Below are 13644 nucleotides of genomic sequence, written 5' to 3'. Positions count from 1 at the left end.
AAAAAAAAAAAACCAAATCAATACCCTGAGAAGAAACATTATTTTTTCTACAATTAAGTACACATCATTACTACATAATAGTGAGTAAAGGGTAGTGTTTCACAGGTTACCTACTTCCTTATAGGCAAGAAAAATTTTCCTGATCCAGTCAGTGTATCTCCTGGCATTATGCTGAAAGCAGTGGCAAAATATTTTCCCTTCAGAAATAAAACTGAAACCGGCTTTGGTTCCTCACACAGCAAATGCAAATAGTTTCAGATGACCCAAAACAGTAAAAGAAAGCAACCTGAGGTAACTTCAGAAGAGGAAGCCTTTACTAGATGATATTTTTCCAACAGTCCTATCTTAGTGCAATGAAACTTCTATATAATGATCTCTAAATGTGTATGTCATATATATGGTTATCTAACATACCACTTATTTTGAATAAGGATACTTAGTTACACTGAAATAAATCAGGTATCATTTGAGCAAGCAGAATAACAAATTACTCCAAATGATCAAGGGTCTCAAAGTCTATCCCATAAGAACTGCTAAGCTGAATTTTTAGAAGTATGAAGTCCTTTCACTGGTGTTTCCACTTGAATTTTATCTTAATACAAGTTATCTACGCCAAGATTACAGTATTTTACAATTTTTCGCCTAAGGCATCAGAAATGTCCTTTTTCTGGAAGCCAACCTAGCCTCTTAAAAGGATGGACCTTCAGTGATGCTAGGTGGATCTGTTAGACTTCTTTTATGCATCTCCTTACAAGCTTGAACAGAATAGTCCCAAATTCAACAAAGCTATGTCAACACAGTCATTTAAGTGTGTGCTTATGTCTTAGCAGGATCAGTGCTCATACAAATACAGGTGTCAAGCCAGAAGTGAAACATATAAACACTGAGCAAGGCCTACATTGTTCTTTAAGATTAGTTCCTCTTAAGAAGAAAGGGGAAAAATTAACCCCCTGACATGTTCATGTAATTGAATAAAAAGAAAACATTTTTATCTCTTCAGGCACTATTTTATCCCTGTGACCTGAGCTTTTAGGAGACAGCTACATGTTCAAAACCATTTTGAAAAGATTTTTTTCATCAATGTTGAAGGGAAAAAAAATTAATTTATGATTTGCCCTATAAAATTCCCTACAAAAATAGTTATCTCTGTTCTAGGGAAAGCACCACACACTTGGGTAAAAGACAGTTGAGAGTATCTGAACTACCATCGTATTGTTACTTGTAATCCCTACTCTTCCTCCTCCATCTCTTCCAGTACTTGGATGTAAAGATACTAAGATTCATTTATAATAGCAGTGAATAAAAACCACAAGATGAATTTATTTTGGCAGAGCTTGTGATGCTTTTTCTACAATTTTACCTAATATATTTCAATTACCCATATCACCCTCTACTAGGACTTTGTTTTAGCAAGAGAGATCTATTAATATATTCATCTTTATAGAGTGTTGTCCAGACTTTGAGTGTCATAAGCAGCTTTTCCATTTCAATCACTTCTCCATCAACTTCTCTTTTTGGGCTCCTTTTATATTATGCTTTTTATCTGGGATTTGTTCTCTCACTCTTCCATTTTCCCCACAATTTTCTGTCACCCTTCTCCGTGTCTTGTGAGTTCTTTATTTCACAGATTAGCACTCCTTTTCCAAAGATCTGTTTGTGAAAGGGGGATTCAGAGTTGAGCCTCACATTTCAGGCTTCTATCATGCCACCAGAGTCTTCTCCAGCTTTTGAAAATACGGTAAGAAGAAATCAAAAAGTAATCAAAAAACCCCCAATAAAGAGACATGCCATTTATTATTATTACTAACCCACAAGAACAGTCCTGGAAATATATTTAGGATTCATACTTTCTAATTAGATACTTACATCCTCATAAATTGGTGATCTGTTAGCCACTTAAAAACCTTTCTAAATGTGGTTCACAGGATTTTAGCACCCCAAACCCTACTGAAGTCCCTAACAAAAATTATTTCTGTTATTTCCAGCATTTAAAATAAAAGAACTCTTCACCCCCAAGATTCTTATGAAACAAATGGAATGCTGCCATGGTGCAGAAGTCATACATAGGGATCAGAATGAAAGATAGGGTTTTATAAGAAAGAAGTTCCTTTAAATATCACTGATAAAGGCAAACATATTCTTGCATCATACAGTACTGTCACTGTCTTCCAGTCACAACACCTCCATCCTTGGTTAAAACACTTTTTTCTTGCAACTGCTTAGAATTTAACATTGAAAGAAGCCTTATTTATAGTGAAGCTAGAAAGTTATATTTGAAGACAGTGCATTATGTTTTAACTTCATGAAGATATGCAAACGGTACACTCACGTAACTAAGCCTGCTAAAATGAAAGCTATTTCTACTTCTACTCAGCTAAGCATCAGGAACAGCAGCGGTTTTTGGTTAGTTCAAGCTGCAGGATCTAATAGGAATGCAATAGCATCTACAAGCTGTGTTAGTACTTACATCCAAGCTTCCTTCACTTGTAGATGCAGAACTAAAAACATCCTCCTCACAATCTCTGTTCATCCTCATGTATTCTTCTGTCTGCAACACAAACAAGTATCCTACACAGCAGCAGCAAAGGAAACAAAACTGCAGAAAACATGCCATCAAATCCCATCACAGAAAATTGTCTCAGTAGTGCTGAACCTGATTTCTGAGAAACCCTGAAGTAGTCTGCAAAATTCCCTGACGTAGGCAAGGTGCTAAGAAATTAATTAGCAGAAAGATTTAAGAACAGACTACAAAGAAACAAGTCTTGGTCAAGGATGAAAATAGGTAGTAACTAATTCCTGTAATATCAGGGACCAGACTGCTGGTTCATGCTATACCCACAGACACAGAGGAACAAGCAGATTTGTCCATCAAGAACTGTTTCTGTGCACTGACATACACCGTGCCTAAGCCTAGATCTCATGATTGTCTGCACAGGACCTCTGCTCTACTGGATGGCTTAGCAGTGCCAATTTGATCTGGATATAGCCTCAGGCAAATGACTCCATTTAACATCAAAAAGAAATGAAGTTCATGCCACCTTTATGTTTTTTATGCTAGCTGCTGCAGAACAGAGGGTAACTGATCCAGCATAAAATTAGAATGGAGAGAACAAGATGATACCTGATCTGGCATTAAGCCTGCCAGTACAAAGTTAACTAAAGAAATACTTTCAATAAATTTGTATCAACCATGAGAATAGGACTTTGCTTTCATTCTGTGTCACGGTATTTTCAATATAGCAGAAAGTTCTTTTAGTAAACTTAGATCTAGTTTACTGTCGTATCATAATTACCGCTTTCAGTGAGTTAGTTGAGAAAGAAAGCATGTGTGTGGGCATGGAAATCTGAGCATAGGCCTGCAGTGTGCAGTGACACCTGATCCAGGACAGCTTGCAACACAAGCAAACACTCTTCTTCCCTTGCAAAAGAAACCACCTTCCCCTCGTAAGTATCTGCAACTCTGCAGTGCTTCTACTGTGCAAATTCTTCCTATCAAATAGTTCTAAAATATAGACTGCGCATGACCACATACACACACACAACGTAACTGCAAATCATACTGCAAACAAACAAAAAAATTAAAACAAATGCACGGAACCAACTTAAAGTCTTGCAGAGGAGTGAAAATGTTAAGAATGACCACAAAGAGCAGAGTTTAGGCACTCTGGGGTTTTGACTCCAGTTTCCTGAAATCACAATCCCTGCATAAACCTACAAAATTCTTTCTTGAAAGAGTTTAATTAATTTATCCTCATTCTACTCAATCTGTTTAGTAGTTTCATTGCTGTTTTGGTTAGTTATCTTTCACCATACCAAGTCAGATGTATTACGGCTAATTAACATTTGCTCCTGTGTGTTGTGCTGTTCTTCAGTTTTCAGTAATTATTCCATCTATTGGGTTTCCAACTCCAGAGGTTTGTATTGAAAAGGCAACGGTGATTTTCTTGCTCAACTAAACAAAGTGACTGATTTAGTTTCTTTTACTACTGAGTAACTGCCATTTGAAAGTAAGACTCTAGTAAAGAAATTACAAGAAAAATCAATTAACTTGTCAGAACTAACAGCAAGAAACACCTTTTCCTCAGATTTAGAAGATATTTCTCAGACTTTTTGCGCAGTTCCCAAGTCAAATACTACTTGTAACTTAATTAATCCTCAATATCCTTAGCATATATTAAAGTGTATGTTTTAAAAAACTCAGAGCATAGCCTACTTTGCCTTTGATTAACAAACATGAGAAAGAAAAATAGAAAAAAAAGAGAGGAGTTTGCAAACTTGGAACACTCATCCCACTCTTCTGTGAGAAATGCACTGCAGTAATCAGAGAATTAGGATGCTTCTGAGCAACTTTTGCTAAGGCTGTAGGTATAAATACTTTAAAAGTCAAATCTGATCTGCTTCAGGAGCTAGAGCTCCAGTAGCACAGACTTTCATACCCAACTTCAGAGAAATGGAATCAGAAGACAAACTCTGATACAGAAATTACATGCCATAATGTATCCTGTTCTTTCAGAGGAACTACAGCCCCACAGCACGCTCTCGAGGCTCAAGCTGGGCTCGCCTGTTTACCTGATGCTTATGGGCAGATATGGCATTATTGCTCCAGTTATGCTTTTGTTCCCTTCTAAACTGGTAATATTTTCTTATGGTGGAAAAACACTCTGAAAGTTACTGGCTTCTTATCTCATAAAATATAGTCTCCATGTGTCCTTTATAAGATGTTCAGAAAAGTTCAGCATCTATGACTGATGTGATTTTTTTAACACAGTAATTCACAGTGTCCATGAAGGAACCTATTACCCAGCAAAAGCACTCAAAATCTGATCATACTCAAAAAGGCAGAGAACTAACAGAGATTTTGGAAAGCTTTCAAAGTTTTAAGAACATAATTGAGAAGCCTGGAAAGGTAAGTGAAACACTAGTCTATTAACAAGCATTTGTTTCTTACTGCCAGCCAGTTAGTCAGACACACGTTATAATTCCACTCTAAAAGCCTTGAAGGGCTCTTTAAATGAGACAAAAGAAAATTCCCTTTTTACTCTGACATCCCAGAATATTAAATACTTTTCAATCAAAATTGTTTTTTAGCAAAGCAAAAATTATGATATTAAAAGCCCACTATTTTTTCTATGTTGAGTGAGAAATTTTTTCTGTATGTTATTTCTGTGAAAAATTTTTCATAAAGGCATCTCAACAGAAGATAATTGTTTTATATGAAATTTCTAAATTTTCCAATTTAAGATTACAAACAAAATTAAAAATGCCTAATATGTATCCCAGCAGACACGGATCCTTCAGTTCAGGATGCAAGTTATTTCTTCTACAACCAGATTTATCAGCTTTACAGAGTTGGAGGTGGCAATAGCGTGACTGCATAGAGCTTCCTAAAGGTATAAATGCTTTAAAAGAGATTATCACCCATGCACAGAGGAGGTCTTAAGACACATCTACGTGATATCTTAATTGTTCTATATGATAGCCATTCTTTCATGAATGCATTTGATAATCTGGACACTACTAATAAGCAGACATAGGTTGCTTGAAACTGCCACCCTTTGTTAACACCCACTGAACCTGCAGCATTAAAAAAACAAAGGAAAAAGTAAATCTCAGCTGGCTTGACTCCTTCAATAAGCAGCTGATATCTCCATCAGACTGCACTGATTACACAGTTTATGCACCTGTTAACAGATTACTCCCTGGAAGGAAAACGAAGGCAGGCCAAACAAATGGCACCACCTACAGACATAACAGATTTAGAAAGAAATACATTCTCTTTAATGAGCAGTACACAGCTGAACACTTACCTTGCTGCTTCTTCTATCAGCATTAAACAATCCCAGAAGTCTTGTCTTTTCTTTTTCTATTGCATCATTGCTTACTGAAGCTTTTCGATTTGGCTCTGAAACAATTTTAATAGAAAAGTTTTTATATTTCTGAAATAAAGATTGGTATTTTAAAGCATCCTGAATTAATGCTGGATTTTTTATGAGCTGGAGATGTTATGGACTAGATTACCTAAGTTATTACCAGATCCTGCACTTTCCCTGTCATTGAGCTTTTATTTGTGCTGAGTATGTTCCAAAATCTAATGGAGGCAAATGGAGTAAACTATACTAAGTTTTCAATCACAATTCAGTAGCCCTTATTAAAACACAAAATATGAGCAAATTGCTTAGTCTTCAGAAATGCTTGTTAGATGACTCACTTAAAACACACAAATTACTGTAATACTAAAAAACCCCAAACACTTAAAAGAAAAAGATAAGGTGAATATATGTAAGAATTCACAGCTGTGACTTAAAACTGTGAAGTTAAAGGAATGATTCTCAACATGGATTTGGACAAAGCTCTGTGAAGAGGAAGAAGATCTTTCCCTCAGAAACAGGGTTCTTCTTAGAACTTAAGCCAGCTGGCTTGGGTCCTCTTTTGTTATCTTGGGGTTTTTACTTTAGGTGGGAAAAAGGGAATTTATAGATATTTCAGGCTGTAAAAGCTAAAATGTGACTTACTGGAACCTGCTTAAGGAATTGTATGACTTCTCATACTGTTTAGTCTCCCTTCATCTTCCCCCTTCACTTTCTCATCCAGAAGCTGGATAAGCAAAATGATACAGAACATAACTATGTTTCCCATTCAATATAAAGATTATAAAGCTCCCTCACTCTTTTTTAATGGGCTCTGTATAGTTCTCGAAAACCTTTCTCTCTGGTTCCAAACAGAGAGTATTCCAGTAGCATAGAGAAAATTTATTTTGCAGGGAAGAAAAAACTTTATTTTGTAAATATTTGCTTTATTTGTTTAATAACAATTAAGAAGAAAATTCAAAATTACTTTTTTGTTGATGCAAAATAATGGTTTCCTTCATACAGAAAAATCCTTCCTCCCAGAACTTGTCTATAAATATTTGCATATCACACAAAACACAGGATTTTCACATACATCACTATTGCATATAAACAATGCCAGATGTTAGAAGGTGTTAAGCACATACAGTATTTCAAAGCACAGCAAAAATGTAAAAATGATGAACCTAAATGAAAACAGGGAGAAACTATCCTTAAGAAAGGCTACAACTGCACTGAAAACAAATACTCTAAAAAAATAATACTTTCCTTAAATACTAGAGCACAACTTATTCTTGTTTGTTCATCAGAAATTGCTGGTTTTGTTGGGCTGCAACTAGATATGGATTTTGATTCTCCTATTCACATAGTCTTCAACCAGAAATAATGCTGAAAGTCTAGCATAATCTACATCAGCAGTGGCCGATCATCACTTTGCCATATTACATTGTATAATGCCCATAAACTGGGATTTAAACACAGCCTGTAATCCTCCCCAAAAATGAGTCTTTATTAATCTGTACCACTTTTTCTTAAATAAATACTGTAGATATTCCCTCTAGTATTACGCTCTATAAAAGAGGAAGCTACAGCAGGTAATGACAGAGGATTAGGGGGCATGGTACTGGCATTAGTGAAGACAAGATGCCACCTGCTAAGATTTGCTCAGTGGCTGCCACCCACTGGAGTGGTCTTCCTTTCTTCCTCCTGAAAATTTAAAGAAGTTACCCAGTGTTATTTTGGTTATGCTGTGGCTACTAGTAATGCAAAGAAAGTAAAGCCAGTTAGAAATCAACCATACCTTTCTTGAGGATAATTAATCTAAGCAATGTATTAAAACAGACTTAGTGGGGGAAAAGGATACACTAAACACAAACATTTTCTGTTTAACAAGAAATAGAAGCACAGAAGTAATCTAATCAAAGCCCATCTACTGTAACAATTCAGAAGTCAGCATCTCTTCAGTTATCCAACGTGTACATATACATTTGATATTAAAATGCTTTGCTGCATGTAAACTGAAATCAGTGAAAGATCTTGGAGACCTCAAAATATTCTTCCATTGCTACTAAATGAATTTGCAATGCAAAAGACCTCTGAAATGTTAATAATTCTGAAACTCAACTAATCATGCTTTAGGTAACCTGAAGAGGCCTGGTATCTGTATAGAAACATATCACACCCCAGAACAGGTAAATGGCAGGATCTGTTAATTGCTGGCATTTTAATGACAATGGCTGAAGAGGCAGTATGCACAGAAGTGTGTTTGTTCAGACCAGCGGTACAGACATATAAACGACACTTTGAAAAGACAACACAGACTGAAAATAACTTGTTTCTCTACAGTCTACTACTCAACATTCTTAAAGATCTAACTCCGAAACCCACATTAAATAAGGTGTGAAGTGAAAGACAGTTTTCCCTCAGCATCATTGTACAGTACCTCTATAGTTCAGAGAAGGTTCAGACTGAGTTTTTGATGGAGGAACTGGAAAAGGCAGGCAATGAAAGGATAAGAGAAAATACATTAAATTTCTAATATTGCCTTGTAAGGCACAATATTAATTAATTAGTTCTAGCACTTTTTTCCTAAGCATTAAAAAAAAAAAGTTGACTGACAACAGACATGCAGAGCTACTACCGAAGCAGTTAACTGCATTCGTGTTAATTCCCAATTCACTCATGAAGCTACTGCAATTGCTAAATCGAATTAAGTAAGCAGGTGGCAGCAGAGCTTGTCTTTTAATGATTCTTAAACACTTGGTGTTTCTGTTTCACAGAAGAAAAGAATGACGACCTTTTTCTAGAATCTGCTCTTATAAGCACAATGTATGCTTTCAGCACATCTGATGCCTTACTTGTTAGTGGCAATGTGTTTAAAAAAATCTGTATGTTCTGATAATTAAAAAGGCTGGATACCTGCTCAGTGCAAAATTCATAGACCTACTGCTACTGAAACCAATGGGTTTATTCCTCTTGGACATTACAAGTGACAACATGGAAGAAGGAATTTGATGAAACAAAGGAAAAAAAATTTGTAAATTTTATGTGCATTTACTGGTTTTCTCAAACACCGTGGAAAAGAGTAAAAGGGAGGCAGAAAAGGCTGAAATACACCCAGGATCAGGTTTATCATAATGAAAGGTATACTGGATGGTTTAAAAAGAATAAACTATTAAAAAAATCTGATGTAGAGAGCAGGCCACTATGAAGTGTAATACAATTTGCTGCTACAATCCCAGCCCTGTAGTAAAGTCTTGGTTTTTACTGTATAGGCTACAACCAGAGTTGAGGACCAGTACTGCATGAGCATATACACCATCACTTTCATTTCAAAGGGAAGAGTTTAAAGCAGGCTTAGTGTAATTACTCTGTAAGTTGTCCCTGAAGTATGTTGAAAGAATCCTGTTGAATACTCTGCATGTTCAAAACGTTGCTCCAAAATGGTTAGCTTAATTTCAAGGAAACATATCTTAAAAAAACAAACATGCAATTGAATTATGACATGTTGTCAGCCTCTTTTTTGAACATCCTAACAATTCAAAGGAAAAGGAGATATTTAGTTTACTCAGAAGTCTAAACTTATTGAAATTTGATTCACACAAGAGGTAGAACTGTTACTTATCAAAGGAGTTGGAAAGAAGAGACAGAACGTCAACATAAATAAATAACTTTATAAATAAAAAATAAGCCTGCAGCTCAGCACTTACAAGAATGACATTATCTAAACAAAAAATAAGGACATTTACTGTGCTGGAAGTGATACCAATTGAGACAAACTGCAGGAGACAATTTTAATGAACATCAGTTTTTGACCTCAGAGGAAGTAGTGCTTGTCAATGTGTATTTTTAAAGCTGGTATACTTTAAAGCACATTACATAATTATGCTATTTGAATACGTAATCAAGCTGATAAAACTCAAGTCTAAGAAGCTGCTACTACAATACATCTATCAGAACAGAAAGTGAGGATAAATAAATAAGAGAACAAATTTTTAAATACAAATACCTCTTAGTTCCTCCTCGCTAAACAGTCAGTAACTTCGCTCTTTGGGAAGCGTCTCTGAGCCTATCCAGTCTGTTTCTTAAAAACCCTGGTCAGTCGCCTCTGCGTCTCAGCTTTCACAGCTGCCATGTCTATGGCATGTCTCTTCTTTCTGTCTCTCCAACCCACAGCACAGGTAGGTGACAGGCTCTGCCTGGATGAGGCCCCTGTGTTACTTACACCTCTCCTGACAGCAGCTCCAGGACACAACAAAGCTCCTCCTTTTGCCCTGCCCCAGGCCAACCTGTATCGTGCCAGAGTCCAGCCCAGCGTGGCACTGGGCCCAAGAGCAACCAAGGACGGATGGGCACATTGCTGACCTGGCTGCTGCTCTGGGCACAGCTCACTAAACAAACTCGTGCTGCTCTCTGGACTGAGATGGCACTCTGCTGTTTCAGCTGGACCCCAAAGCAACAGCGGCACAAATGCTTTTAAGTTGCCCATACTATTGTTGTCACATCATATAATCCTGCAGCAACTGTTTTCAGTTTCAACTCACCTTTTTTCCTGTCCCAGGCATAGAGCTCCTTTATCCCCAGCTCCTCCAAGGACTTGGTAAGCTCCAGCTCCTCCCCAGTTATGCCATCTCGCAGAAGAACAATGTGCTCTTGACTGACTTCACACTTCTCACAAATAGCTGGGATGATGTTGTGGAGAGGCACCTCTGGACTAACTCGAACCACAGCCTTCTGGGTCTTCAGGTAGTTCACTACCAGCCTCACAGATTTCTGCAGAAACAGACACAAACTATCAGTCTCCCCTCTGTGATGGCTAAGCTCTCTTACAATGAGAAATGCACTAGGGAATTCCATATTGTCTTGATCACCCCTAGGCAAACTCATCCCACATCACAAAAAATATTATTCAAAAAAAAAAATCTCAGACTTGCCACTATGGAGACATTCACAAGAATAGGCCAAGCGGGAAAAGGAATCAGAGGCAGACATAATTTGTGAATGTTCACAAGTCCCACCCTGAAAGGTGTGAGAGTATAATTAGATATACTGATTCAGAATAATAAAAATTTCAGCAAACATTTGGAAAATGACTACTTTTGAATCTTCATAATAGTTTGAAATTCACTTATTAATAATCAGTCTTCTATATCTTTAATAAAGATGGCAAATAAAATATCACCAAAACTCTATGTACCTCCATACAATCCCATAACCCTCATTTCACTCATTACTGCAAATTTCCATCACCCCAATCTTCAGATTTCCATCTATCCAACCACATGCAACGTAACATTTTGTCTAAATGTCTAGACTAGAATCTACCAATCTGCATGCAAAACACTTAAGCTAGTAAAGCAGGTTATAGTCAAACAAGTCTTTCCCATCCAGTTTCAAGATGGAAAGATAGGAAGAACTGCTTGAAATCATCGGAATGAAATGATGTTTCATGGCATCATTTTAGCCCTACAGAGTACTGACCTCAGGGACTCTTGGCAGAGGTCGCTTTGGCTTTTCCTCAGGAACCTTCTCTTTCAGAAGTACTGTCTCGACATCCAGTGCTCCTATCAAAGTGTTTGGCTTGTAACTCAGAACTTGCTGAGTTCCTGAAGACTTCAGTTCAAGACTATGTTGGGACGGATTTAAGCGATACTGGCTGCACAAATCAACCAATACATCCATCACAGCTTTACTGTGAAGAAGAAGACATTCACCATTAGCGTAAGAAAAAACAGTTGCTACAAAATGTACCTCAGTTTTAAGATGGCAGAAAAAAAAAACCCACAAGCTGTGGATGTGTCACTAGTTAACCATCTTTGTGAGTGAGCAGTGCTAGTGCTTTGAAATGCTAAAGAGATCAGATAAAATGATGTGAATTCAATATATTCACACTTCAGTGTGTGTTTATGAGCTGGCAACTAACTGTTCACTATGAGGAAGACAACAGTGCCAATCATAGCACTAACCAACATAAGCCAAGAGCAGACAAAGTGCATCTTATCTCCTAAATCCATACATTAAACTCTCCACTTCAAATGCTATTTAACATTTAGACAAGATATAAATAAATTATGCACTCACAGTCTGGTAAACTCTACCTAGATTTGAACCACCTCATAATACAACCCAACATGGAGCATTTAAATCTGGAACAAACAGTAGACAGGATTTACTTTTCCAGTTTACAACTTTGAGTTCCCCAAATCTATTTGTCACCAGCAGTATTTTCAAGTGTAAGAGATTCTGTCCATATTTATTTTGGTGAGGATATTAACCCTGTATAAAAACATTTGGTTTTGATTTTTTGCATTATCAGTAACTTTTACTGCAGATGTGATTCTTAAACCATGAAGTTAAAACAGTCAGCAATTGTCCCTCTCTCATTTCATGCCTCTGCACAGCAGTACTCCATGTCTATAACTCAGTATTCACTGGAGCTTGATACTGCCTGACATAGCAGGTAGGAACTGTACTCCCTCACACCCCAGAAACTCTCTTCTACCATAATATTGAAGGGTTCTTTCTTTTTTTCCCCAGCCTTCCTGCCTAAAATTCCATATGGGATCAGCAAAACCATGTTTATTAAAACTGGTCACTTTTCTGAAAAGTTTTAGTTTCATAAACCAGTGTCTGTCATTAACAAAATAAGATAGTTTGAAAAAAACTACCAGCTGTAGCTGTAGCCTGTCATGTGCAATGGCACATTTGTTTTCTAGCAGAAGTGAAAATAAGTGCATACGCAGTATATTTGTCAAAAGAAGTCACCTTTTCTAATGTTTAAACTAGAAAAACTGTATACAGATTCAAAATGCAAGCAAATTCAAAGAAAATAAAATCCTTCACAGGTTTTTAGCTACCATCATTACATCTGTGGCTCAAGAATTACACATTAAACTGCAAGCTGTTGGCATCTAGAAAACTACTCTTTGGGGGGCTGCCAATACTCTTTGTATGGGATACTGTTTTCCAACAACTGGTCAAGAAGTTGGTGAAGAACCCCGGAGAGCTAATGGCAAAGACAACAAAAATGGAAAAAGAACAATTCCTTATTAATAGACAAAAGTCTAAAACACATGTAGGTGACAGCTTTTTTGATGCAAGAGAAGAGTGAGGCCCTTCTTTACTGTAACCTATTTGACGTTCAACTGAGTTATACAGTGTGAGCTGGAAAAATGGCAAGCTTGAAAAATTGGAAATATGTGATCTCACTGAAAAGAGAAGAACATAGTGAGAAGATGATGACTGAAGATCAAACAAAGAAGATAAATGTCATTAATATGTATAGGAGGCTTCAGAAAAAATAGAACATTGTGCAACTCTTAACACAGAGAGCATCTAAAACCAAATATTTGGTACCTAAATCAAAACTGTAACAGGTTATTCCCTGATGACTTATTCTGGCACTGTCCCCACGTTGCAAATGTCTGTACTTCACAACCATGTTCAGTTCATATGCAACACAACACACAAATCAACAAACATTTACACCGACTAAATCCAAACTATAGGAAAATCCCACCTACACCAATATTTATATGAATATTCATTAAACTGTGCAGCAGTGAGCATTTGAAAAAAGTGTCAGTTCTCCTCATACAGATCTTAGGTTGTCTGTTGAAAGACATAGTTCTTTTAAACTAAAATTTGCATGTGCTTGTTTCCCTTCAGCCTTATTACTATTGTTTCACTGAAAAGCAAGTAACATGGCAGAATCACAATACATGGTATTCTTTGTGCTAGACATTTCCATTTAAAGTGGAATGCTACCATATTTCTGTAGTGCATAACACTATTATAA

The 13644-nt window shown here is 36.7% G+C and overlaps 1 protein-coding gene across 6 annotated transcripts in view; it reads right to left on the bottom strand.

Moving 5' to 3' along the window:
- Positions 1 to 13644, bottom strand: part of COBL (cordon-bleu WH2 repeat protein) — a 159764-nt gene that overhangs the window by 97699 nt on the left and 48421 nt on the right. For 4 of the 6 annotated variants that reach the window (XM_071553616.1, XM_071553615.1, XM_071553620.1 and 1 more), the window contains exons 3-7: positions 11328 to 11538; positions 10391 to 10619; positions 8290 to 8334; positions 5808 to 5902; positions 2468 to 2548 (exon numbers count right to left, since the gene is read on the bottom strand). In XM_071553616.1, coding sequence (XP_071409717.1) covers positions 2468 to 2548; positions 5808 to 5902; positions 8290 to 8334; positions 10391 to 10619; positions 11328 to 11538 — 661 coding nt within the window. The remainder of the gene's footprint in view (positions 1 to 2467; positions 2549 to 5807; positions 5903 to 8289; positions 8335 to 10390; positions 10620 to 11327; positions 11539 to 13644) is intronic. The other 2 variants (XM_071553619.1, XM_071553617.1) reach the window with 2 other exon arrangements.

This window comes from Pithys albifrons, chromosome 4 (assembly GCF_047495875.1).
Source record: "Pithys albifrons albifrons isolate INPA30051 chromosome 4, PitAlb_v1, whole genome shotgun sequence".
In the NCBI taxonomy this organism is placed as follows: Eukaryota; Metazoa; Chordata; class Aves; order Passeriformes; family Thamnophilidae; genus Pithys; species Pithys albifrons.
Note: the sequence above shows the minus strand (reverse complement) of the source record. Positions and strands in the feature narration are given on the sequence as shown.